The sequence below is a fragment of the Nothobranchius furzeri genome, chromosome 14 (genome assembly GCF_043380555.1).
Source record: "Nothobranchius furzeri strain GRZ-AD chromosome 14, NfurGRZ-RIMD1, whole genome shotgun sequence".
Lineage (NCBI taxonomy): Eukaryota > Metazoa > Chordata > Actinopteri > Cyprinodontiformes > Nothobranchiidae > Nothobranchius > Nothobranchius furzeri.
In genome coordinates this window covers 13,845,847-13,872,442 of record NC_091754.1, presented here as the reverse complement: position 1 = coordinate 13,872,442, position 26,596 = coordinate 13,845,847, and the positions used below count along the sequence as shown (strand labels likewise).

At 40.6% G+C, this 26,596-nt stretch overlaps 1 protein-coding gene across 1 annotated transcript; it reads right to left on the bottom strand.

Moving 5' to 3' along the window:
* Nucleotides 1-211: 211 nt before the first annotated feature.
* Nucleotides 212-26,166, bottom strand: wnt10a (wingless-type MMTV integration site family, member 10a). The gene is made up of 4 exons (XM_015966762.3): nucleotides 25,596-26,166; nucleotides 24,177-24,442; nucleotides 17,493-17,869; nucleotides 212-2,453 (listed from the first exon to the last, which is right to left on the bottom strand). Exons 1-4 carry the CDS (start codon nucleotides 25,655-25,657, stop codon nucleotides 1,926-1,928), a joined length of 1,233 nt encoding a protein of 410 aa, XP_015822248.1. The 5' UTR covers nucleotides 25,658-26,166; the 3' UTR covers nucleotides 212-1,925.
* Between the last annotated feature and the right edge of the window lie 430 nt (nucleotides 26,167-26,596).

The following is a 26,596-nucleotide window of genomic DNA, read 5'->3' as shown; positions in this document are numbered from 1 at the left end:
TAGAGTCACGTTGCTGTTTGCCAGTCAGAGGCAACGTGCAAATATCCGGAAATAAGACTCCAAAACCTGCTGTTTTCTGTTCACTTCTGCTCTGGCTCACTTCTAGTTCCTCAAACAGTTGCGCCAGAGCTTGTATCCCCGCAGTGATTGACTCACAAGGCAATCATTTAAACCAGAGACCATTTCAGAGTGAATTTGGTCTTTAAAAAAGTATGCACCAAGTGCAATGTTGGCATGATCACACAAAAGCTATTTTCATGAACACATCTGTATTTATTGTTTTACAAATATTAAGTTATCCACAAAAATAAAAAATAACTTAGATAATATCCACAATAAAACACAAAAATACACACAAACACACATTACAATTAACACTTAAAAAAATGCATGTTGAAGATAACTTCCCAGAGTTTTCCTGGACACAGATTAGTATGTGCAAACTACTCATCAGAATAAAGAAAACACAATCTGTTGCATTTGAGACATAATCTCAGAATATTTTTTTCTGTTTTCAACACAGAAGCATTTGCTCAAAATAAATTACACCATCTGATAAGAAGCTTTACTCATACAAGTATCTTGAGACAACATAAGGTCCCATAAAAGTACATAAGCAGTATTACTTATATAGTTGGAAGTTGACACCAGGTTTTGGCTGTTGGTGATGTGGAAAGACGGTAAGTGGATATATAACAAGGAGCTTACAGTGTTGCACACAGGACATGCATCACAAAACAGGAAACACTTTGATTGATGTCATATACGGATGTTTATAGTGTGCAACTGGAGCTCATTCATGTGCGCTCAGTTTCCTGAGGCTCTTAAACGTTATTGATGGCATTTGTGCATCATTACTCATTTGTATTTACAGTGCTATTCAGATCATGTTGAAGATGAAGAGTGCTCGTTGAATCCACCGTGCACAATGACACTCACCACGGAACACATCACACAGACCACACGTGGCACGTTTTGGATGAATGAACGCAGGTTCACATATCTTTCCTTTTGTTGCGTGCATGTGTAGAAACAGTGACACAAACTTCTTGTCTTTGTGATTTTTCATACTCAAGTGGATCCACAAGATGGCTGCTCTGGTGCACAGATGTAACGTTTTAAAAAGTTGCTTTTAATCGTTTTTCCACATCGATTTCCAATGTAAGGAAACAGCAGCAACTGTTCTGATCAGACTTTTGACTGAATAGATTTCAGCGTGGCAGCTTTTACTTCCAAACTGAGCATTTCTGTTATTAAGAGGATGTCACAATTTGAAAGCAGTGTCACACTTTATTACATTATTATGGAACATTTGCATCAGCTTAACCTGCTGTCTTGTATGTGCAACATGACAGTTGCTATAAATAGATTGTCCTAGTTGTCCTTCAGCAAGGCACAAAATGTGTGAGTGCTCAAACACGTTGTTGCTTTAGGTGGACTCTTGTGGGAACATCTAAGTTTGTGTGTTTATGTAGAGCACAAACTAAAATGCACTCTACACTGGAAGTCAGAGACGGGTGTTCAGGAAAAACTTTTGAGTGAGTAACTAACAAATCTGACTTTTATGTGTCAAAAAGATCTTATTGTATATTTTGTTATTTCTGCTTTGCAGTCTGATTCATTAAAGTTGTAAACCTTTTATTTTAAGAATGAAGCAGTATGCATTCTTTCTCCCTGACTTGTGCCACCTTTAGATGTATCCTGCATGTGAACACTTACTACCAACAATCAAGAAGTAGTTTCTTTTCTTTTCTTTTGCAAGTTTGACTGCTTCACGTTCCATCCTTGCACAACTTCTCTGCAGTCAACTGCAAAATAAAACGATCGGGGCATTTATTTTACAGTCTTTCCCCCTTTTAAAGTAAGAGTTTGGATCAAATCAGTCTGTTTTTCTCTTTTCTTTTTATAGATTTGGGTGTTTTTCTTCATTTGCATACACTGACCCACTCTGTTATCCTGCACTCTTCACAGACCACGTAGCAGCACCAGTGAAACTTGCAGTTGCAACGTTCGCTCCGTGTTTGCTGGAGAATATTGTGGCCCCTCCCACAGCACAGACTTTCACAATTGTCCATGCCGGGGCTGGTTTTGTTGCATATCCGACCCTGCGTACCTGCCGAGTCCGAGCCCAGATCCCGCTCGCAAAAGTCAGGCGATTTTTCAAAATACACCAGTTCGTTGACGCTCGGCCTCCGCCGATGTGTGTGGTGGTTGTGGTTGTAGTGGCTGTGCTGATGATGATGGTTGTGATGATTGTGGTTATTGTTTTGAGAGTGGTCCAGCTGTCCGGTGTTCCTGTTGTGAGCCTTGATAAGTGTGGCCACATGGAAGCGCTCTTTCAAAATCGAGCCCACGACTCGGAATTCTGGAGTGACCTGCCAGCAAGTCTTCAGCTGGCAGCTCCCTGATGTCCCATGGCACTTACACTTCCGCTTCATGTTGTCAAGCACGACCTAAACAGAAGGCAAGGGAGAAAATGATCAATGACTCTTCCCTACTTAATTCCAATTTTTCATTCATTCTTTCAAATAAGGCCAGATGCCACAAAACCGTTGAAGAAACATTGGTTTCATGCTAGGAAATCCAGGTGGTCTGACGAAGCGTGTGGTTAAACATGCCGATATCAAATAACAGAACGGATGCAGGCATTGCCCAAACAGCCTTCATTTTTCATTGTTTGGCATCAAGTAATGACTCTAAGGGCGACCCCCATGTTGCTGCAGGAGGGCATTTTGGTATTTACATATTTCCTCTAACGGTTTAATCCTGGCCAGTAGAACTGCACTGGATTTTAGAAACGTGGATTCTTCATTTGTCTAGACTCACAGTGCCAAGGTGAGTGATAACAGCTTCACCAATTGGTTTACAAAGTTAAAAAAATGGTTTCTGGTGAGCAGACACCAAAATTTACCCTTAGATCCAAGCCAATTCCCTTTCATTGGTGCCCAGACATAAACAGCTACACACAGACGTGTTCATCTCCGTAATGTGTGTGTGCGTGTGTGTGCGTGCGTGTGTGTGTGTGTGTGTGTGTGTGTGTGTGTGTGTGTGTTTATCAGTCAGCACCAGCCTCAAACTTTAAGATCCAATTACCAACAGGAACACCAGGCCACCCAGAGTACTGACAGATGGCAATGCTGCCACCCCGTCAACAGGCGCTCGCACACGCGCACACACACACACACACACACACACACACACACACACACACACACACACACACCAATATATCAAATTAAAAATTATGATGTTGTTGTAATCTTGTAAACATTATTTTAGTAAGGGAAACATTTTCTACATCTAAAACAAAAGATAAATATCTGTGTTGGCCTCCTCCCTTTGACAATTGAACATTTTACTGATAATCTTTATAAATATGCCTGTTTTTAGCTGTGCAAATGGAAAAAGGTCACCATAACCATTTTTTTGCATTGTTTTTTTTATTAAGTTATATATTTTTTTGGCCCACAGAGACTTTTCTCTTAGTGTTTTTGTCCTTTTTCCTTGAAACACCCCTGATATAAAAATATGTGATGGGCAGACAATAAAATGGGAATGACTCTTACTTACAACTCCTAGCTAAATTTTGGTTTTCAAAAGTAGATTTAACTAAACCAATATGTAGTTTCATTTAAGATATTATAGTGTTAAAGTTAACAATTTTTTTTATTGTGCACGTTGATGCAGTTTTGGGTAACATACGTTTATGTTTGAACATTTTTATCCTCCCATCATTCATCAGAACTGTCATTTTTAGCATTTGAGATAATTAAATGTTAAAAATACCAACAGGACCTCAGGTTCTTATGTATGTAAAGCATTTTTAGCCTTTGCATCATTGCATGTTTTGCTTTCCGCTTGTTTAGACAACTGAAAGTGAAGCAGAAGTGTGCTTTTTGAATAAACAGAGTTCCACTATTACAGAGACGGTTGAAAAGTTTACAGGAGCTGTGATCAGCGGTGAGGAGAAAATAAAGAGTGTAAGAGTTTATGGTAAACAACACTGTAACAGTCCAAACAGCACTTACTTACACTGAGTGCAGCCTCTGGTTCAAGTTTTCAGAAAGAGTCAGAGACAACCCCAGAATCACAAACGTTCTGGCCTTAAACACACAGCAAAGTCTGTAATCATGCAACTCTCTAGCCCACTTCAACCCTAAAGACACAAACTGACCCAGGAGTCATAATTGCATCCACATTGCTACTGTTAGATGGGTTATTCACAGCCGGATAGGGGCTTCAAAGAAATGCAAAAGCCACTACAGTGTTCTTTTTATTTGTATTTTAATTTATTGAGCACAATGAGCTAAAACCATTTAAAGGGGACACGTGACTTTTTGAACTATGATTGATTCAAAAGATGCTTGTTAGGTTCTTTGGACAAAATCCTTCACATTAGGTAATTTCAGTAGTTTGATTCTTGACAGTTCCAGTACCACACAGAGAACAGAGTACTGTAATGTATACAGAACAGGCCATTCAATCACAACAGACATTGCTCAGATGAAAAAAAAAAGACTGGTTAACAGCAATAGACAACAAAAGGTTAGAAGCTGTATTGTTAGATATGAGCTCTGCATTTGATCTTACTGATTATAAACACTTGTTAAGAGAAATGCTCTGTTATGTGTTTAGCCTCATAGAAATGGTCTGGTTTCAGAGTTATTTAGAAAACAGGAAGCTAACGGTCTTCTGTGATGGAAAGTTTTTCAGATGAAAAGGTAGTTGGCCGTAGCATGTCACAGGGAATTTGCCTGGGACCTCTCTGCTTTACTCTATATACAAAGAACCTGCCATTGGGTGTTCCCCAAGGTCCAATTCTTGCACCGCTGATCTTCAATTTCTACCTGCTCCCCCTGGGTCAGGTCATATACCATAAACACGTCGCCTATCACAGTTCTACCTATCACCTAGTGGCTGTGGTCCTCTAGACTCACTCTATCAGTGTTTGAACCAAGTTAATGACTGGATGCAGCCAAACTTCCTTCAGTTGAGCAAAGACAAGACTGAAGTTATTGTCTTTGGATATAAGAAGGACAGATGGAATGTACTGCTCAACTTGGCTCCAGAGAAACAAAGACAAAGATTCAGGTTAGAAATCTCATAAACCTGAGCTTCACTGGTCACATTAAGGCTATAACCAGATCAGCGTTTTATCGTCTTCATCAATCAGCAAGAGTCAGAGGGCTCATTTCCAGATAAGATCTGGAGAAACTCATTCATGTATTCTTCTCCGGAAGACTGGATTATTACAAAGGTCTTTTGCCTGGTTTCCCAAAAAATGCAGTGAATTGGTGTATTTGAATTCTGACTTTGAAATCTGCTGTTTTATGTTGTCACATTGATTTTAATGTTTTTCTTTTCTTGTTCCTGAAAAGCACAATGAATTACTTTTGTGTATGAAATGTTCTATATAAACAAAGCTGCCTTGCATTTAAAGAAAGCAAAAAATGTCATGTACTCAGATGACTCAACAATCTTTTTATAACAAGTGGCAATCTAAGAACTTTAAATTGTGTTATTGGAGGAATTAAAGTTAGTGGTTGAGTGAGTCAAACATAATTTTGTGTTGATGTACCGCCGTGAGCATCCACTCTGAGACTGGGAGATTGTGGGTTCAAATCCACAGTTGGGTCATACCAAAGGCTTTAAAAATGGGACCCAGCGACCAGAGGTGTGGACTCGAGTCACATGACTTGGACTTGACTTAGACTTGTCATTATTTTAATGACTTCTGAATTGACTTGATAAAATCTATAAAGACTTATGACTTGACTCGGGCTTGAATGCCAACGACTTGCAACTTGAATCGACTTGCATCTGTTGTTGCAGGGTTGAATGTCATGAGGTTGAAGAATTTAGCTAAAGGTAGTCATAAGTCAACATTAGCTAGCAACCTCATAGGAAGATCAAAACAAGAAATCAGTGTATTTTTCCAAAGCTATCTTTGTTTTTTTTAAAACAAATAATCATAAATATAATTTATACGTGTAACAGGGTTGAAAGGTTGAGCTTGACTATGTGAATATGATGATGAAATACACGTAGGAACACATTCTGACTAGATTATTTATTTTTCTCATTTGTTTTTTGTTGGGTTAAAGAAGAGCAGCAAATGATTATATTGGCCGAAAAAGCAAAAAAGCTACTTTGGTCAATGGGGGAAAGCTCGTTTGGCTGACTTCAACTCTTTGGCAAGTCATAATGTCAAAATGCAAAGGAAAATAGACCTTTCTATTTTTTAGTTTAAAACATATTTTGTGAGTTGCTTGATATGAAATCCTTGTAAACTTCTGGGACGCCAAGGGCACCAGATTCAGAGAACCCCACGGCACATTCCTGAGTGTTTGTAGAATAAAAGGGTGACAGAATAATATAAATAAGAGTAGATTGTGTTTGATGTCATTGCAAAAGATAAAAACTCCCTTTCTCAGTCAAGATCAGGGTTGGTCGATTTCCTACGCTGCCATAAAGCAATCCAGTCTGCACTAAGCGTTATGCGTTAACTATTATAAAGAAACAGGCGTTACAAGTTTTTGATTCATTGTGCTTAAAATGACAAATGGACTTAAACAGCTAGGAGGACAGTTGACTATAAAACAAACAATTACAATTGCATGCAGAACTGGTTGCTTTAGTCTCTGATTTTAAGTCAAACATGTTCCAAAAATAAATAAATAAAATGATGCTGTATCCAATAAAAGATGACTTATTTATTCATAGTAAATTAGCTTTATAGCTACTTTGCTGGAGCCTAACTGGAAATTTGACATGCAAAAAATATTTTTCCATTTCTCAACTGATCTGATATTTCTCACTTTTGGCACCATCACTAAATAAACAGCATCTTATCAGGATTTTTATCAGGATTTGGTTGTTCACCAAACCCACTAAAGTGTTGCACACACTGCGACCTGAAGGGGCAGAGCTTAAAAAAAGGAACCAAAACCTCAACAAAGAAAACAGCTGCGAATGAAATGTGCTTCATGTGTTTGGGAAACAGTCTTTTGGCAAGTAGATGAAAGGTGAACAGGTACAAGGCAGGCCATTAAACAGGTGACAGGAAATAAGGAAGCTGCCTGTTCTTGTTCTATTAGAAGTGGTCTGCCAGCGTAACATGTGACCTGATCTATCTGACAGAGAGCATTAGGTAAAAAGATTTAGTACAAGAGGAAATAAAGACCAGGGTTAAAAGTGCATCACCGATCAAACACTTTCAGTCTCAGATCAAATCATTCATTTCCAGTCGAGACCACTCTCAAAGACTCAAACTGGTTGATTGAAGATGAGAAAAAAAGGTTGGGGTTTTTTGAGGCAACATAAGAAAAATGGAAAATAGGAATACAGGAACAGTCCGTTATCTGTGCCATCCTTACTTGATACATAAATTAAACGTGTGGATCCCACGATTAATCAATACAATAGGAAGAGGGGATATGCCCGTGAACCATTTCCAGGAACTAACAGTTACCCACATTACAGCTGAGCTTCAGGCCCAATTCTAATACTTGCACTGTGCTCTGCGCCCTTCTCTGAAGTGCACTTGAGCAAGTGCACAGTAAGGCTTTGAGTGTGCAGTACACAAGTGTGTGGAACTGGGACAGTGAGCATTGCATCATCGACCGCGATGCGTGATAGGATGCCGGTCGCCGTTTGTGCTGCTTTTAAAATAATCTTTATTAAAACTTTCAAACAACAATTTGACTAAATTTAAATTCATTGCTGATCACATTAAATCTTAATCTAAAACATTAAGAGCACTAATAAATATAATTCATCTTCTTAAAATGTACTTCTTTCATTTGAAAATACATATTTTCTGAAAAGTCACTTGAGCCATTGCGGCACCTTTTTCTCCAAATTCCCAAGTAGCAATGGATTGTGGGTAATACCCTTTGCCAAATTCCACATTGATGTGGACTTGGGCGAAATGCAGATCAGGGGTGCAAAAGGGGCGTTGTCCCCTTCCACATTTGAGAATCAAGACACCTATATGCACTCGCACCCCCTGGTCGGGGACCTGCAATTGAAGAGCGCAAGGTTGGAAGTGCGAGTATGTTTTGGAGTCTCATTTCCCGATTTTTTGACATCTCACCTCGAATTGGATAACAGCAAAGCGACTTGTCACTGACTTGCAACCAGGGGCGGATTTAGGACTGAAGAAGATCCAGGGCTTAACGCACACACACACACACGCGTGTGTGTGTATATGTGCGCACGTGACACGCACTAGTCAACAACATCATATATATTTGTCTTGTACCACATCATTTTTTATCTGAAGCTACATATTAAGCATATTCAGGGCAGAGTATTGTTGCTGTTAGTGTTTAGTGTGAGATGATAGTAAATATTCCCTTTCTTTCTCCAACAACATTACCTGATAAGCTAACTTTAGGCAAACCAGCAGCACAACAAATATTTTCAAATAAGACTCACAAACCTGAGTCAACACCAGTATCATCAAAGCTGGGGTTCTGTCATTGTACTTTTTGTCTAAAAAACGTCCTTATGTCCATCTTCACTCGTGGTTCAGACAGAGAGTGTAGAAGAAGCCGGCTGCTGAAGGGCTTCTTCTTCAGTGGTGGAGGCTCAGGCAGGCTGCATACAAACTACTGCCAGCTGCTCCCTCTCTGTTGGACTTTGATACTGCATGTTACTTCCGCGATTTAGATCCGGGACTTTTCATAAAACATCCAGGGCTTGAGCCCAAGTAGCCGGGCCTAACGCCGCCCCTGCTTGCAACGTGGCTGTTTTATCTCCATAAATAGCACAAGCCTGGAGGAGCTTCTGCTGTGGTTGAGTTGCTAATGCTAATGGCTAGCTTAAAGTAGCCGGGATGTTCTCTGCTGTTCCCTGGACGCTAAACCAACAGCCTTCCCCGTCGTGAGTCAAGATGGGTGAATGTTAAGTGACAGTGTGACATTGATCTGTCAGGATTTTCTAATCCTAGAGTGTCACCGTTTATTTTCTATCAGAAGCGGATGCAGTAGATAGGTGTAAGAAACTATTTTCATGTTCAGCCTGCATGAAAGAATCAGGAGTAACTATATTATATATTCAGGATTATATTCAGAAATAATCATTAAAAATTGATTTTAAGTGAACCACACCTTTAAAAAACATTTATAGCCTATTTAACTGACTCACCTTCGTGCAATAGAGTCACCCTTTTCCAGAATGATCAACAAATTCTCCAAAAGAATTAGAAAAAAAGGGTCTAAAATCAAGATTTTATTCTAGAGGCATGTTGCGGTTCAACACTTTACCGAGTCGTGTTATGTTAGCGGCTGATTTAATTTGTCATCTTGCTAAATTAGAAGAGAGGTAGGCCTTATGTCCTCGCAGGTTTGATTATAAAATTAATTTAATCTTCTTTTGATTTTCAAAACAGTAGCAGTAGGAATTAAAGTTTTTAATATAAACTTTGGTTTACTGAGTGCGTCCAACGTAAGAATGTAATTAGCTCCAAAATCAGTTGTTGACCATAGTTAGAACAGACATCTGGTAAATTTTAATGGGCTTAGAGAGTTGACAGAAGCGTCTATAAAACAACCCCAGACAGAGATCAAATACAGCATGTTGGTGGCAGACTACAACTGGAGGCCACGTAATACGATACAGCAGAGAAAATTGCGTGCAGGCTACTGTGGAGAAGCACATCGGTTCATAATGATTACTTTAAATGAAAATAAAAAGCTGTTTTTTTTTTGTTATTTTAGAGAGCTGACAAGATTGCACCACAGCGCATGCATTTCAAAAGCTGCTTCTATCCTTCAGTCATATTTATAAAAAGTTTCTGTTTTATGACTGTTAATCACCGTGATTGTTTTTCAGAACAGAAATTTAATGAGGCAGTTCAGTTCCTGCACGCACTTGCCTGTTGCACTCATGTCGTAACACACATTGTGTGATCCTGGACTAGCAGTGTGCCAAAGGTGGAGTGTTTCCACACTCCCTTTAGCTTGATGCTATATCGTTTTTTTTTTTTTTTTTTTTTGTGATCAACTACAAAGATGTGGTTGAGTTAATGCTGACGCAGCTGTAAGGAATCAATTGGTGATGATCCATGGGAAATTAGGGTGTGTGGCATACGTTTGTGGAATGCAGAACTCGTATTTGACTGATGTTTTAATTTTCATTTGCAACTTATTTTCGAAGTTTCTGTTTTTCTGAAATGCAAATTCATACAATTAATACATATTGCATGTAAGTAAAAAACAAAGCAATGTCCACCATGTGGAGGTTAAGAAGCTGTCAGTGCCACCGCCAGGAGCCAGCTTAATTTCAACAGTAAGTTTGGTTCTTTGATTTAAATCACTCTTGTGTCATCGCTGCAAGCCACAGTTGGGAAAATCCTGATCTAATGTCTGCGTGTCCTCCGATCGACCCTTCTCGCAGCCGACGCGTCTGTTTGCTGCCTTGTGTTTGTCAGTTCAAAGACAATCTACTAAAGGACCTTAAAGCCGAGCAGAAAGCCGAGGCAAAATCAAAGCACACAAACAAATCCCACTGCATCACATTAAACCCAGACATCAACTTTAAGCAAATCAAACGCTTTGCTTCAAACGAACAGCCAAGCGTGTGCAGACGCACACACACGCTGGCACAATGACATGCAATTACGGCGCAAATGCATATCTGCAGTGTGCAGCTTTACTACATTAGGACGAGTGTGTGTTTGTGTCTGTGTGGAGCACTTACTCACTGTTAATTGCACACAGTATCCACAGCTCTCATTTAGAGACTCTAATAAAATGTTATTACCCACATAAGCACTTCCACCTGTTGAGCTTTTTACTATGAATCATTTGCCTCTGTGCGAGTTAAAGTGAGTTGAGTGACTGAGTTTAAATGCATGCATGCATTAGTGCATGTATAGTGTGTGTTCAGATTAGATCCTGTGCCCGTGCACTGTCAGGAATGCCCCAAAAACCACAGATGATAGAAAAAGGGCCTCAGAGGAGAGCAGGACTAACGCAGAGCTGATTCTTTTTGATCAAACACACTTAGCTTTTGGTGTGGGCTCTGAGTCAGTGAATTAACCCGAATGGCCTCTTAGAAGCAGTTTATCATTGCTCATGGGTTAAATTAGCCTTAAAATGATCCGGGAGTCCCAGTACTGCTGGTTTGGGCAAATCTCAAAGGGGTGCTGCTCAAATTCATTACAACTTACTAATAAATCTTCCAGAGCTCTGGCCGAGGCAGTGTTAAGCTTTGACATACACAGATAGTCCTCGCCTGCCTGAAAGCACCTGCTTTGCTTTTAAAATAAAACTAATATAACATAATAACATATAATAATAATATAATATATATAATAATGATATAATATGTAATAATATAATAACAAAACTCCTCGTCTTTGTTTACAATTTCTTCCAGGGAAGTGCTCCCCCCTATCTGGCCACGCTCCTGAACAGACATTCCCCATCGCATGGTCTGTGCTCCTCTGACCAAGGCCTGCTCGCTGTCCCTCGTTCTAGGTGTCGTACTCGCGGGGACCGGGCTTCCTCAGTCCTAGCCCCGTCACTCTGGAACCAGTTGCCACCCTCAGTCAGGCTATCCCCATCTCTGCCAGCCTTTAAGAGTCGCCTAAAAACCCTCCTCCTCCGCTTGGCATTCCCTGAATGTGTTTGAGTTCGGCCTTCGTTTATCTTGATTTGAATTCTTGAATTCCCTGCTTCCATTGGTCTCTTTAGCTCTTGTTTTACCCATTTGTCTTCTTCTTTAATGTTTTTTCCTTTTTTTCTCATGTACCGTGTTCAGCGCCTTGGGCTTCCCGATAGGGTCGTGGAAGGCGCTTTACAAATAAAGCTTTGATTGATTGATTGATTGATTGATTGGTTGATTGATATAAATTGGCTAAGGATATCTGATCATGCATTATTTTTTTGTTTAGCTTTTTTCTGTATAATTTTGCATTGTATTAAAGCTGAGCTTGAATTTAAATCAACCACAGAAAACCACATTTTGTTGAAAATAGGTAGCTTGGGGTGTCTAAAGCCCGGGCTACACTGTGCATTATTCTGCCGACTTAGACAAACCTTTAGTCGAGAAAAGTCGTGACAAAAAACCGTGAAGTAGAGGGTGATTTGCAAGGCTGCAGCTGTCCAGTGCGACCGACCGAGCAACAGCTCATGGAGCCTTCTCACGATCAAATTATGCCTCCAACAGCCTTCAAGCAGTATCAGAAAACCTGGTCTTGTCTGCAGTCAACCAATGAAAAAAGCTAGGAAATGACACGAGAAACTATTGGTAAGCAAACAATGCAAGAGTAGCGTTGGCAATGGAGGACATGTGGACCACTCCTTTTTTAATTTTTTTGTTTGTGCACTTTTTCTTTTGGTTTTCTCTGGGGGACAGCAATAGCTCAGAAGGTAGAGCGGGATCTCCAGTAATCAGAAGGTTGCAGGTTCAGCCCCGGCTCCCAACAGAGAATGCTGCTGTTGTGTCCTCGGGCAAGACACTTAAACTGCCTTGCCTACTGGTGGTGGTTGGAGGGACTGGAGGCATCGGTGTTCAGCAGGCCTCACCTCTGTCAGCGCGGCCCAAGGCAGCTGTGGCTAGATTGTAGCTCATCCCCACCAGGGTGTGAATTCGTGTTTGAATGTGTGGATGTTTACGTTTATGTGCTTAGCAGACGCTTTTACCCAAAGCGACTTACAATTTTTTTTAACCTATAGGGCATGTTGTGATCTGTGGGGGAAACCGGAGTACCCGGAGAAACCCCACGCATGCATGGGGAGAACACGCAACTCCACGCAGAAAGGCCGCGGCCGAGTTTCAAACCTGCGACCTTGGTGTTGCGAGGCAACAGTGCTAACCACTGCGCCACCCTGCAGCCCATGGATGGGCTGGATGACAGATTGTGTTGTAAAGTGCCTTGAGGGGATGTTGAACCCTAAGAAGGTGCTATGCAAAAACAGGCCATTTACCATATTGTTGCTGTCTTGGGTGTCTGTTGGCCTTTAGTGACGTATACCTTTTGGCAAGTATTCTCGTGACTGCTAGAGTGAGACATCAGGCACTTTGGCTCACTGAAATAGTAAACTGTACAGTGTGCCACCTCTCTAGACTTCTCACAACACAACATAAAGCCTTCCTTTGTGACAGCCGAAACACAAAGCGTGGCTCGCGGTTAATGTAGCCTAGCAAGAGTCCTTTTTGACCTGGTTTTCTATGTAAATTAGTAATGCTATGGCCACAGAGAAACACCTTGTTTTGAGAAAAGCTGGTTTAACATCATAAGCAAGACATCTCCTTAGATTTGCATGTCCTAACCCAGTTCAACGTTGGCAATGTTTATTTTATTTTGCTACTGTAATGCTAACTACAATGCTAGCCCGAGCTGCTGCTTAAGCTAGGCTGAACTGCCAACACCCGTGTTTGACGAAAAAGGAAAACAAAGAATGTACAACAGTGTCCATACTCCCACACTGCAATTGTTAAAAAAAAAGAAACCTTTCTAGGACACTTTTAAAGAGCTATCTCTCATTTTTTGTTCATTACTAAATCTTCTGTATTTTAAACTATTTCCCTAAATCGAATGTCACCCTAACCCTAAGAGTTGTACATGCATACTGAACGTGAAAAATTTCAAACCCCATCACCTGCATTAGCTGCAAAAAAAATATATAATAATAATAATAAAATAGACAAGAAAAGGATCATTTCAGAAATGACCGTTCTCCACTACATCACAGGGCAAATTTTTGTTCATGGCCCCGCCCACCTCAGCCTGCAACCGTGTCTCTGCTAGTAGAAGCGTACCATAAGCAGCTCTACAATAAGGCAGAATATAACTGGGCTTATGTCATTTATTGAGTTGACAAATTATCTATCTTTTTACCCAAGAGTGAACGAAGGTAGTGTAAGAGTTGCATTGCTGTTGGCCAATCAGAGGAGACGTGAGGAGATAGTATTAATATTTATGAGTAAGACTCATGACTCTTGCTTTCCGCGCCCTATTCCTGACAAACTTCTACTCCATGAAAGAGGTGCGCAAACACATTTTTCCACAGAAAACTATTTACAAGTAATACAATCATTTTGAGACAGCAGCAAGTTTATTGGAAATAAAAGAGTAAACGAGACCGTGTGACACCTTCCTGCACCAGAGTGCACGCATTTATGAAGTTCATAATAAATCCACAGATTTAGAGAAAAAAGATTTAAATTGCATCAAATGTATAGTTATTTCTAAATGCACTTCTTGCAAAATGCATCTATATTTAAAAAATGGGGCTAAAGGGGGTGGAAATGGATAACCGTCTTCTTGAAAAGCTGCAATCAATCTCTCTCTACTCCCCTGAAGTCAGGCCCTGGTGGTGAATTGTAAATACCAAAAGATGCTTGCCAGTAACACAGCAGACTCCCGTGTAGCCAGCACTGTCACCACCTGCCTAATGAACAGACAGGATTCAACAGAACCTCGACATGGCTCCTAGCTCAGCAACATGAACACAAAGAAGTCTGCCAAGCATTTGTTCAAGGGTGCTTTATAAATGATAAGAATAGGGGGTTTGGTAATCAAGAAATTTATTGCCAGCTGCTGTTTTAATGGTTTTAAAACTGCTTGTTGTGTGTGGCTTCATGAAATTTAACAACAAAGGATGACTGGAAGGGGTCTCTTTGCAGAAAGGTACGTAACAGGAAAATATCTGGAACGATTTTAGTTTAGTCGCTTTCCTGATACTACAAAGCACAACATTTTTTATAAAATCTTTATCATTTTGGTTCAAGCTTATAGTTCACTCAAATATAATGTTATCATATATGATGACGTAGGCTGAATTGTTCCTTTTTTTGTTTTTAGACGTCTGCTTGAAAGAAGTTAGAGGAGCAGGAGAGGGGAAAGGGGGGAGGGAAGGAAGGGCGAATCTCTTTCTACTTTCCGCCCCGCTGTTTGAAGTCTAAAATCCTTTGCAGGGTTTTAAACATCTGTTTCCAAACTGCCAGCAGTCACTAATTAGGGCTAAAAACAAGACGGGACGTCGTGAGAACCCTAGGGTGGGCATGAGGCAACATGCACACCCCGCGAAAAAACCCACCGCATTCCTCTGCAAAGCCTACGTCTCCGAAAGGGGACGAGCGGGACAGGGGCAGGAGTAGGGTGGAGGGAAGTGAGGTGTTGTTCCTGGTGGGTTGGTGGGAGGATAGACACGAGGAAAAGGTAGGCGTTATTTTGAGGCCCCACCTGTCTGTGTTTTCTGTTTGATACATGTGAGCCATGTCTTAATGGGGCTTCATAGTGCTTTGCACTTGAAGCCATCAGTTGTGTGCTATTTTACAGTAACAGCTCTGTAGTGACTCACTTGTTCTTTTTCTCTCCTTCCTTGACCATCATCCACTCCCTCTCTTGGTTTCTCGACTCCCTCACTTTTCTTAAATTACACTCACTGAAGTAACGATCTCCAGTTTGTGGTCAGCTGCTATTATCAGTCATGGTATTATGCAAATTCCTCAACTAATCAAGCTCATTTTTCACCAAATAAGCTCAGTTTCTTAGTTTAACAAGATAACAAGGACTCTGTACTAAATGTTTGAAGGTATTCTCAGTTATCAGAGCTAAAATATCAATCAGTTGCAAAACCTCTCCAAGGTCATCAGAGGCCATCAGTTGTGTGTCGGAAAGTGAGGGTCCAGAGTTCTAAGTCATTTAAGCCTAAACGGTTGTGAAGCCTAATCCTTTTTCTGCAACTGACTCAAGGTTTCTGCTGTAATCTGTACGTATTCCCAGTATGGTCGATTAGAAATGAAGTTAAAGTTAAAATGGCAAATCTGCAAAAAAGTTAGCTTAATCGTTTTTTTCATGCCTTTTAACACATTTTTTAGCGTAATATAGCTGTAAATATTTTTGGGAAATTGAAAAAAAGTAATGAGAAAAATAAATAGTGAAGTGATTCTGTCGCATTTGTCTAAAAACCTTAGCCAATAACGTGGCTTGGTCTGAAGCCAACAATTGGACCATCCAGTTGTCTGTCTCGCCCAAACCGCCACACTTCTGCCTGTACCTGGTTCCTTCATTACGCGCTTGCACATTGAGCAACAGAACACCACTGGTGTGAGCGGTTTGTGGCTCAATAATATCAGAGAAAGAGAAAGAACTTTTGGACAACTATCAGTGTCCCAAAAAGAAAAACACCATTTGAAGTTACTAACAAATGACTTAGTTAGGACCTAGAAATGGTGAATGGTGTTTAGCACCATCTCCTTTCCTCTGGCAAAGCTGGTTTCCGATGGACCCAGAACCAGGGAAGATAACTGTGTTGAGGTGTGTGTTCCGTGATTGTGTTGGCATTCAAAAACTAGCTCGTTTTGTAGATTTGCTATAGTAGCTTTAAGTAAGGTAACTAAGTATTTGTACTTCATTACTTGACACCTTTGATCATTCCCTGAGAAGCTTTCCTCACACAGTGCTGTTGGTTGTAATGACTAGCAGTCCCAACACAGTAAGGTGCCACTACATTTTCAGCAATGTTCTCTTCAAACCGCAATTGCCTTTCCTCCAAATAGGGCAATTAAGTCATAAATGTCCACCCAAATGATTCTGGAATCCTGAGGACAGCAGTGTTTGACCAACTCCCTAATTCACAACTCGGCTCTCGTCCCTTTCAAACCGGGCCTTAGATCTGTTCTTCCTACTTCAGTGACGACTGAAATGACCACGACGGATTAGGAGCGCGAAGTAGGTCCAACGTTGTTGCACCTCTGGGCAAATATGGGTGGTAGTCACAGAGCTGAGCAAGTGCTAATTCAAGCGCGAACCAAAGACAGCTGATGACTTTTGCTTAGTGAGGTTCATCAGTGTTGTGTCTACTTAACCTAACATGTTTGTTTGTTTAACAAAAGGTATTTTCCATATGTTTCAAAAATAAATTAGCTATATTGAGATCGTTTTGCTGAGTGTAGCAGATTTAGCCTGCAACGACCAGTAGTGGCATCGAGACAAAAAGCAACCGTAAATTGCTCATTGTTCCCTGCTTCCTCCTGAGTAATTTGGTCCTTTATCTTTTCATCGGTTTACTGCTGACTTCCTTGATTTTGCAGACAAAACACAAATGTGGAGCTAGTCATCAGAAAGCAACAACAGCTGGCTGCGTCGTTGCTTCATGCTGGATCTATCCGTTTGAGGAGAGCAGTGACATATGTTCTAACTTGTTCTGTCAACGAGGAACCAAACATTTGTGTGGGCCAAAATCAACACTAATAATGAATTATTCATACAAAAATAGAATTAAAAAAATGTAAGACCAATAATAATCAGTTTTATGAATCCTGATATGGGTTAAAAATGGTCTCAACATTTCTTTTTTTTTTCTATCTCTTTTTCCACTCACAAATAAAATGCTGCAGATTCTGGAGAAGAAATTAATTAAAAAAGTTCAAATGAAAACAAGATTCATGAATTTGTTTGTTAAATATTGATCTTGTTGTGCCTAAAGAGAATTAAATCAAATTGTACCACAAGGATGGACAGAAACACTCACCTGCCTCCCAACTTTATTATTATGTAACCTCATTCGAGCATGGATGTCTCTGTAGGTTTCGCGAGCATCCAGGAAGTCCCGTGAGAACTTTTCTCCAAATTCCACATCGGGGCTGCAGCCACCCCACTCCCAGGAGTCCTGGGACAGTCCCGGCATGTCGGCAGGGAAGTGTTCCATCACACCATGGACCATTCCCTTCCCTCTGTGGATCGCCTCCAGCTGCAAGCGGTTAAGCTTGATGCGAAAGGCCTCCTCATCCCCGCGCCGCTTCTCGTCACAACCGCATGCTTTCAGCTTGCCCATGGAGCAGGCATTGGCCACTGCGTGCACCACACCAGCTGCTGCAATGGCGTACGCAAAGGCACTCTCTCTAAAACCTGCAAATGCAAAAAAGTGTTAATATGCTTTAAAGTAGCCATCTGTTTTGTAAACTAGAACAAAAGGTATTGACACCATGTTGAATGTGTAGTTCTAGTGATCCTGTTTTATATGTTTTCTGTGGTCTCTAGTAGTGAAGTCCGTAGGTAAAAGCTCTCGCACTCCTGTTTCAGGAGGTAGACGTTAGCTGAATGAGTAAAACGCGAAAAACGGCAGGAATTTAAGTCGTACTCATTAAAATGAATGAAATGCAAATGTATCGCCTCTGATTGGACAAAGCAATGCAACTCTTCCGCTGCCTCAGTTTGTTCTTTTCTATTGGGTAAAAAATTGCAACATTGATGTTTTATCTCCACAAATAACACAAGCCTGAGCGAGTTCTGCAATGTTGTGGAGTTGCTAATGCTAACGGTTAGCTTTTACTAGCCAAGACATGCTCTGCTCTCCCCTGGCAAACTCAGCCTTCCGTGGTCATGAGCCAAGATGGGCAAGTCCATTTCTCGTAGATCTCACGACTTTTGCTGATCTGAGCGTTTCCCCGTCTTTTTTCTTTCCGCAGCAAATGCATGAAATATGGATTGAAGCACAACTTGTATATTTTAAAACTAATGAGGTTCATGTGTTTCTTGTGAATCTCACCTGCAACAATTTTTTAGGTGAAAATTAAATAATTTTTGGATAATATTCCATCTTCACACAAAGCATTTCACCTTAACTCATTCGCTGCCAGCGTTTCTCACCGTTTTTACTGTTTTTGTAAGAGTGACAGAACGTTGCGCGCTAGCATGATGTCGACGCCAAAACAACCAAAACAAAGCGGAGACTCACCTCTTACGTCAGGAATAATCCGCGCGTTTCGAGCGTTATCCGTTCTTTCATAATCCGTTGTTATAATTGTGATCGGCAGACACTTTTCCGGTTCACGCCTCACTTTTTTTTACAGCAGCGGCCCAAAACGATCTCCTAACACATGGATGTTCTGCTTCCTGATCATGTGACGTGTGACGTATGCGGATGAAGATCGGCTTCGGAGCTGAGATGTTTGATCTCATGGTGCGGGGGCTCGTTCAGACGCCCACACAGTAAAAACATGCAAATGACGACTTTAGTCATCAATGGCAGTGAATGAGTTAAGATGAAGAGATTTCCACAAAGGAGAATTCCTTTTTGTGCTTGGTGAATTTTTACATCATTGCTTCTTACATTTTTTTTATGCATGAAAAATGTATTTTTTTTTTATTTTTTTGTTTAAAGATTTATTCCAAATATAAATTACTATAATATATATAATGCAAGATACAATTGCACATAAGTCAACTAAAAATATTTTTTTCTTTAAATGTTATTTTTGTTTAAAGTAAAACATTTGCGTGAATACTCTTTACTCAAAGGAATACTGAAAGGTAAATAATCTGCAAAAACCGCAAGTTCAGTTGATTCAGATGGCTTACTCAGCAGCTTTGTAAATATAAAATAACTGATTTTTGAAATTCTGCTTCTTTTTTCCTAGATTAAACTCCTCTCTAAATTCATAAGAGCAATTTTCACAACACTCCTCTAACACACACAAACACATATATAATCGCTCCTATATGTTATATATTTTTGATGTAAAAAAATCCATGTCCAGTAGTGGACTTGGTGAATACTCAAGTGTGACAGAGTCACCTGAACTCATAGCCTCTGTGGTGTTTTTTAGCTCTCAGCTTACTGTGAAGGTGCCCCCGGGTTCTGCAATGGCAGAACCACTGGCAGACACGTACTGGTTAAGAAAACAGCAAGGAGTAGAATGGAAACTTGTAAAGAAAACATCAAAAGAAACCACTCAGGGGTTTATAGGAGTGCTCCAAGAGGGAAATGATTCAGGCTGCTTGTTGGAGTCAAATAAAAAGCTAATAACTGGATCTGCCCTTTTTAGCACCGTTTGAGGTTGCTTCCTTCTTCATGCAAATGTAAAAACATGTAACAGGACTTGTTTTGAGAGGTATTCTGTCATGTCTACTCCAGTTGCTAACACTGAACTTTAAAGGGTCTCACACCAAACATTCAACAGCTCTGATGCTCAATCAGAGTAATGACGAGTTTCATAAATGGATGGAAAACAGAATCTGCATCTTAGGGAAAACTCGCAGATTGTAAGACTTTGTTTTGTTTTAACACCTTCCAGCTCAAGTTTCCAGTAATCTAGAGTTTTCCCTCTTTCAGGAATTATGTATGATGCATCAGATATCTGTAAAAGTGAAAGTCTTACCCTGAACTGTGATATATACTTTTGCTAAGCCTGTCCCTCGTCCCATACAGCCCTGTGCTATTTGAATTGAGTGCCATTCAGCATTAGCCAACAGTGTTACCCCTCACGACGGGTGAGTTTCAGCTGCTCAGGGGTTTCTCTGCCTCTTTGCCATCCTCCTCACTGGACTCACAAGATCACAACATTCCTTGAGACTTCAAAAGTCATGGTTTGTTTATGTCATTTACCAACAAACCAAAAAGAAGAAAAAATAAATGACATTTGATATTTGATGTCATATGTCATGTTCCTCTCCTGTGCCAGGACGAAAGCCATAAAAAGCACACTGTTGCACTTCTCGAACGTTGCTGAGAGTAAATAATCAGTTAGGTCACTTGTATTGACGTAATCTACATAGATATCAATTAGCGTAACTGCAATTGTTTTTTTATTTTGAAAAATACCCGATGTTTTACACTGAAACAGTGTGGGATTTCCACTTTCAACCCTCTACTGCTTTCTTCTACAATCTGCTCTTTAACTGTATTATTTTCTGCTACTTCAGCTAATAACTTTATTTTTTCTCTAAGTGTTTTTCTCCCCAGAAGAAGCTACAATGATGTTCTGCTGAGCTGTGGTGGCCTCGTGGAGGGGGCTATCGTCTAGCACAATGCTGCTAACCATCTCCTGATAATTACTTTTTACTTTTTGCTTTCCTTGACATTGGACGTGTTACTGCTAGTTTACCCATTTAATTAGAGATCCACTAGGATAAATACAATAAAGTTGATCTCACCAAATAGAATATTTACCAAGACATCACAATAGAACTATAGACACATTATTGTGTGTGTGTGTGTGTGTGTGTGTGTGCGCGTGTGTGTGTGTGTCTGCTTTGTCTTCTCGATCCCCAGCGAGTCGTGGTGGATGGCTGCTTATACTGAGCCAGGATTCTCTGGAGGTTTCTTCCTGTTAAAAGGGAGTTTTCCTCTCCACTGTCGCTGCATGCTTGCTCAGTATGAGGATTGCTGTATAGTCACTGACACTAGTCAGTGACTTGATGCAATTTGCTGGGTTCCTTACATAGGAAACATTATTTCTGATTGGCTTAATGAACTGTGAATTGGAATGTTTATTAGGTGAAGTGCCTTGAGACGACTCTTGTCGTTATTTGGCGCTATATAAATAAACTTGAATTGAATTGAAACTTGAATTTCCAGTCTAGTCCTATTGTTAACTGCGAAAATTGACGTGTTCCAGAAGTGACTTGCGGGCAACAATAGAACCGGATCTTATCTTAAGTGGCGCAGCGTGCTGCTTCTGGGTTGCATCAAAAAATTAACGCGCCACGGCCGGTTTGGTCGACCCCGTAGACTGTTATGTATTCTATTTGAAGCAACAATGTTCCGCCGCCGTTCTGCGCCGCTGATGCCTCCCGTGTGAAGTAGGCTTTAAATGTCCGCTTATGTGCAGCTGTCAATCAGAGCATTCATGCGTGTTTGCATAAGTACCTAGACTGATGCCGAGTTGGCGACATTTCTTGTGACCAAGTGCAGTACATTTTCCACCACTAGATGGTGTCCTCTAACAAAATACTTTAGATTCCTGCTTAAATCATTGAAAATACCAGAAATCTTATTCTCTCAGACTTAAGTTATTGAAGTGATATATTTTTGTGACGTCTGTAAATTTCTTTAAATGTGTGCTTTTTCAAATGAAGTTGTTTTCTTTTAAATGAGAACTGAACATTTTTACCCAGGAGCAACAAAACGTATCAAAAAAGCAGCAAAAAATTTTAGCTGAACATTTAACGAAAAAAAATTTGGTCATTAATAATCCAGACGAGAATGTGTGAGGGTGCTGGATCCCTGCCAACACATTTCCTTTTTTTTAATAGCTGACTGATTTTCTCCCTTTTACATAAAAATTAATAAATCTCATTTTTTAAATCAGAAATTGTTAAAAAACCAAAACAGCATTGATCTAGGTTCTATAGTAAAGACTATTCTGAAATAGATATCAATTATACATGTATTCAATAAACATTTTCTCACTTCCAAAGTTTGTTTAACGTTTGGTTCACAGCCACAAAAAACACTGGAGCCTTTTGAAAGATGTTTGTTGATCTTCCGACTGCTAGCACGTTGAAAGGCATCATTACAAGAGTCAACAAGAGCCGACATGTCAAATACACAGCATCAGCATGTTGTCACCTTTAAAAGTGACAAAGTGAGCAAAGTGGTTAGAAGGAGCTAAATACATCTGGAGTCATGTTTTAGCCACATGACAGAAAAACCCTCTAATGCCCGTATATACGGACCAGTGGCTACATCACCTAACACCTGCGTCCTCCCCCTCTACCACCTTGACCTGCTGTAAGGTGGGACAGGAAAGATGGCGCACCCTCCTAAATTGAAAGCCTGTTTTAGCTCTTGGCTTGCTCTGCTCTGGGCTCCTCGACACAGGTCCCTAGAAGACTAGAAACAAATCAATCTAACAAATAATTCACCGGGTGCGGCACGCCCGGCTGAACTGATGGCAGAGGAAGTGGCAAAATGAATTAAAGATTCAAAGGAAACTGTCACTTTGTGTTACAGAAACCGACTAAACAGGTTTATGCTTTTGCCGCTGAGAGTTGGGAAAGTGCTGAGAGCAAATTCACAAGTACTGGCATTGGCAAGGGAAGTAAAAGCATGAGGAGCAGCCCAGTGACAGATTGGGAGAGGTAGAAATGACAGAAGGAGATGGACCGATTCTCCTATTTCTGTATATCCACGTCCTGCTGGGGTTTCTCTTTAGCCTAGTTTTTAATGCTGAACAAGAACGAAAAAAAAAAGACAACAGAGATCATCGGCAGTGAGATCTATGGAAGATGAGAACCCAAGCCACAGCTAATGCAGTAGTATTAGACATCTAACCCTTTTAGTCATTGGTAACCCCGCATCTTGCCTGAAAACGTTTGTTCTATACCTCCGAGTGTGAACAGCATCTCAGATTCCACGCAGCCCTGCCTCTCTACAGTAGCCGTTGAAGTTAATGGCTGCAGCATGATCATTTGTATCCATTTTTGAAGCTTCTGTGAAGAGTATCGCATCGACATGCAACAGATGAATCATCTGATTTAAAGAGATCGTTTATGTCAGTGGTTTGGAGTTTCTGCACCCGAGGCAAACCGGGGATGCCAGACAACCAGCAACTGCCTCTGCTAATAATGACAAACAGCCTTTCAATGAGCACGTAACGAGCAAGAGCACGACCAGAGGTGTGTCAGCAAATTCTGCAACATAAACGTTTTTCTTTAGTCAAATGAGACTTACCTCAACCGCTGTACTAAACAGCTTTTCCTACTCGACACTATAACTCAATAAATAAACACAACTATGTCATACCGTTCCTGCTTTAAGCACTTTTACCACCACAAAACTTCAAAGCCAACTCCCGACCATGTTGCAGGTTCTTCGACCTGTCCAGGTGTTCTTGCTACTGAGAAATTGATGCCTCTTTCCAGTCACCGACCTGGGATGAGTCCATCTGAAGGCTTCTCAACCCATTAGATCCGCTTTCATCCTTTGTGGCTAACTTGCAAAGCTTCAAGCACAACAAAGCACCAGAAAACCGATCTCCATGAGGTTTGGTAATCTGAAGGTGACTAGCTTCTTTTGAACGTATCTGCTCTTTTGTACACCAGTTATTGAGAAGCAACGGTTAGGTGGCCACAAAGACAATACCGGTCGGCTGGTGACTAGAGACAACCGTGTGGTGAACATCTTGTGGGATAGCCTTGTTGAGAGGTGGGAAATAATCCAAATATGATCTGATGTTTGGACCCTTTAGTGCCTCTGTACCAGCTAATCTCTCTAAACCTATGATTTCAAGGCGCTTTATTGAGGTGTGTTAGAGCAGGAAACCACAGTTTGTTTGAAGACTAAACTTTTTTCCTTGTAAATTGTGATGAGCTGAGATTTTGAATCTTAAGCTTAAAACAACCTCATTTAGCCTTTTTTTCTTGATTTTGCTAAATACATTGTGATGCACATTTCCACAAAGGAGAAGCGAACAGTGACAGTAAAACTCACCTCTTTTAAACACTATGCTGTCGTAGGGAATTTTGTTTCTCGTCTCAAGGCTGGAGCAGTTCCAGCGATGCCCCCTGAACTGATACTGGCACTCGTGGATGGCAATCTGAATTCCCTGGATTGCTGACGCCGTCACATCTGGGTTACGCATGCACACTTCCAGCTGGCGCCGCGTCAACCCCGGCAGTGTTAAACACACTGTGTTGGCGTTCAGGATGGGTTCAATGTTGGGGAGCTTCAGGCCCAGGATTTCATTGGAATCCACCCTGCATGGAGCACAAAGGTCAGGACAACATCAGGACAACCCCGACACTTAAGTTCTGCTGTGGTTTCTGCTGATGCTCCCCGGGTGTGACCCCCTAATGTTCAGTTCCCACTGTAACACAAAGATGTCCCGAGTTGATGGTCTCCACGGTGGTTGATTCCAGTAAAACCTAAAAATACCCACAAACTGTGGGTTCACAGTTAGAAAAACTATCTCCAGATGTGAGCGGTTTAAGAGGAGTGTGCACTTTCAAGCCTGCTTTTATTTTATTAATTTATATGAGTGATGTTTAATTGTTTTTTTTGTTTGTTGTTGTAAAATGGAAAACAAACATTTCCAATAACTTTTTTAGAATGCAAGACCGTGTTCTTTATTTCTTAAAAACCCAAGACAATTTAAGCCCATCTGTGCAAATTATTGCTATTTAGTGAATATTCTGCAATAAAACTTCACTTTTAACCGAAAAGGAAAAAGTACTTGTCGCATACTTCATGAAATATCGTCTTAACATCTATAAAGTAGTAGTCTGCTCTGATTCCAGTGATCTTTTGCAAATCAACATTCAGCAGGAAAATGACTCTCTGATGATAGTTTGAGAACATGAAGGTGTCCCGCTCCTCTTTTCTTTGTTTTTAAATCACAGGTTGTGCATCTTCTGTATTTTTCAGTCAAACGCAATCAGAAACATGCACGGTTCTTGGCAAACACACACACTTTTCCTGCATGCACGTTTGTTCAAACTAAACTTTGCACGTACATGTGCAAACGATTCAAGAAAGGTCACAATTGCATTAAAAACAATAAATGCAGCTTTTAATAATGTTAAATGCACTTCATTTGCATTTTGATGAAATATTTTAAAAAAATTTGCACCGTGGCTCTCCCAGTAACAGTTGCAACCTGTTGGTCTCTGACTGTTGGTAAAAGTTTGCAAAGAGTTTATTCTCTAATGCATGTGGGAAGTAAGTGACTATTGAAATCAGTATGTTTTATTGTGGTAAGTATTTAACTTTATATCTTAAATTCAGTGTGTTGAAGTGAACTGACTGAGAAAGTTTGTAATAGCTGTTAATCCTCCAGTTAAAATTAATATTTTTAAGCAGAAAATGCATCAAAATAATATCAGCCGAGTTAAAAAAAAACATTTCACTCACCTTTTATCCAAAAGACCGAAAACAACCAAGACATGTGTCAGTCTCAGGACTAAGCGTTCCATTCTTGCGTGTCGTATTTAAAAATATTAATAAATAAATAGAGATTTTAAATTTTTACGGAGGAGGTGTTCATTGAAACTAATTCCAATGCGGCGACCCCAAGTTTAGAGATTATGAAGAACAAAAAAAAAAAAAAAAAAAAAAAAAGAAAGAAAAAAGAATTAAAAAGGAATAAAAAAAAGTGTATTTGGGTCAGTTTAAGTTCCGGGGAAAAGTGGACCTGACAGCTCCGGCAGCCTGAGTCCAGATGTGGCAGCCAGCGGTGAGACGCTCATTCAGAAAAGAGGAAGAAAAAAGTTTCATCAAGCGCACAACTTCCAGACCGGAGTTTGCTACAGGTTGGGAGAAGACTTGCTGTGAGATACATCCGCACACATGCCGCTGTCTGCGCCAAAACTGATATCACATCCGACTCTGAAAGAGAGAGAGAGACAGCTCTACCTGTGGGCTTTCTAAATCAAGCCAGCTTAAGTAGTGATGTTTCGGTGTGCACCGATAGCCCTAAACTACTGCTCTTAGCGCTTCGCCAGCCCACTTTTTTGCGTCACTCGGGGACTCGTAGGAGCGCGCCGAGGGAGGTCAAGTGCCTAGTTAGAGCAGTACGGAGATCCTTCAAGATAGGACGCCAGGAAAACTTAGCCTGCGCCCTCCGAGAAGCAGAGGAGCTTGATTCACCCGAGGAGCGACGCAGGCGATGAGGAAGGTGATGAAGCGGAGTTGTTCCGCGCAGAGGAAAACTTTTTCACGTGCATTGATCAGAGAAGACACACTTTGGGTTTTCTCTGCAGGCAGAAGAAAGAAACCAAGCGGCTGCTTTCAGTTCTGTGTCCATCAGCCATCCAAACAAAGCTTAGAGTTGATTTTCACGTCTTTAGGCTTTAAAAATGATCTTATTTAATGAGGAATTCAGCTTTTTACTGGTTTAACATAAAATAAGCAGT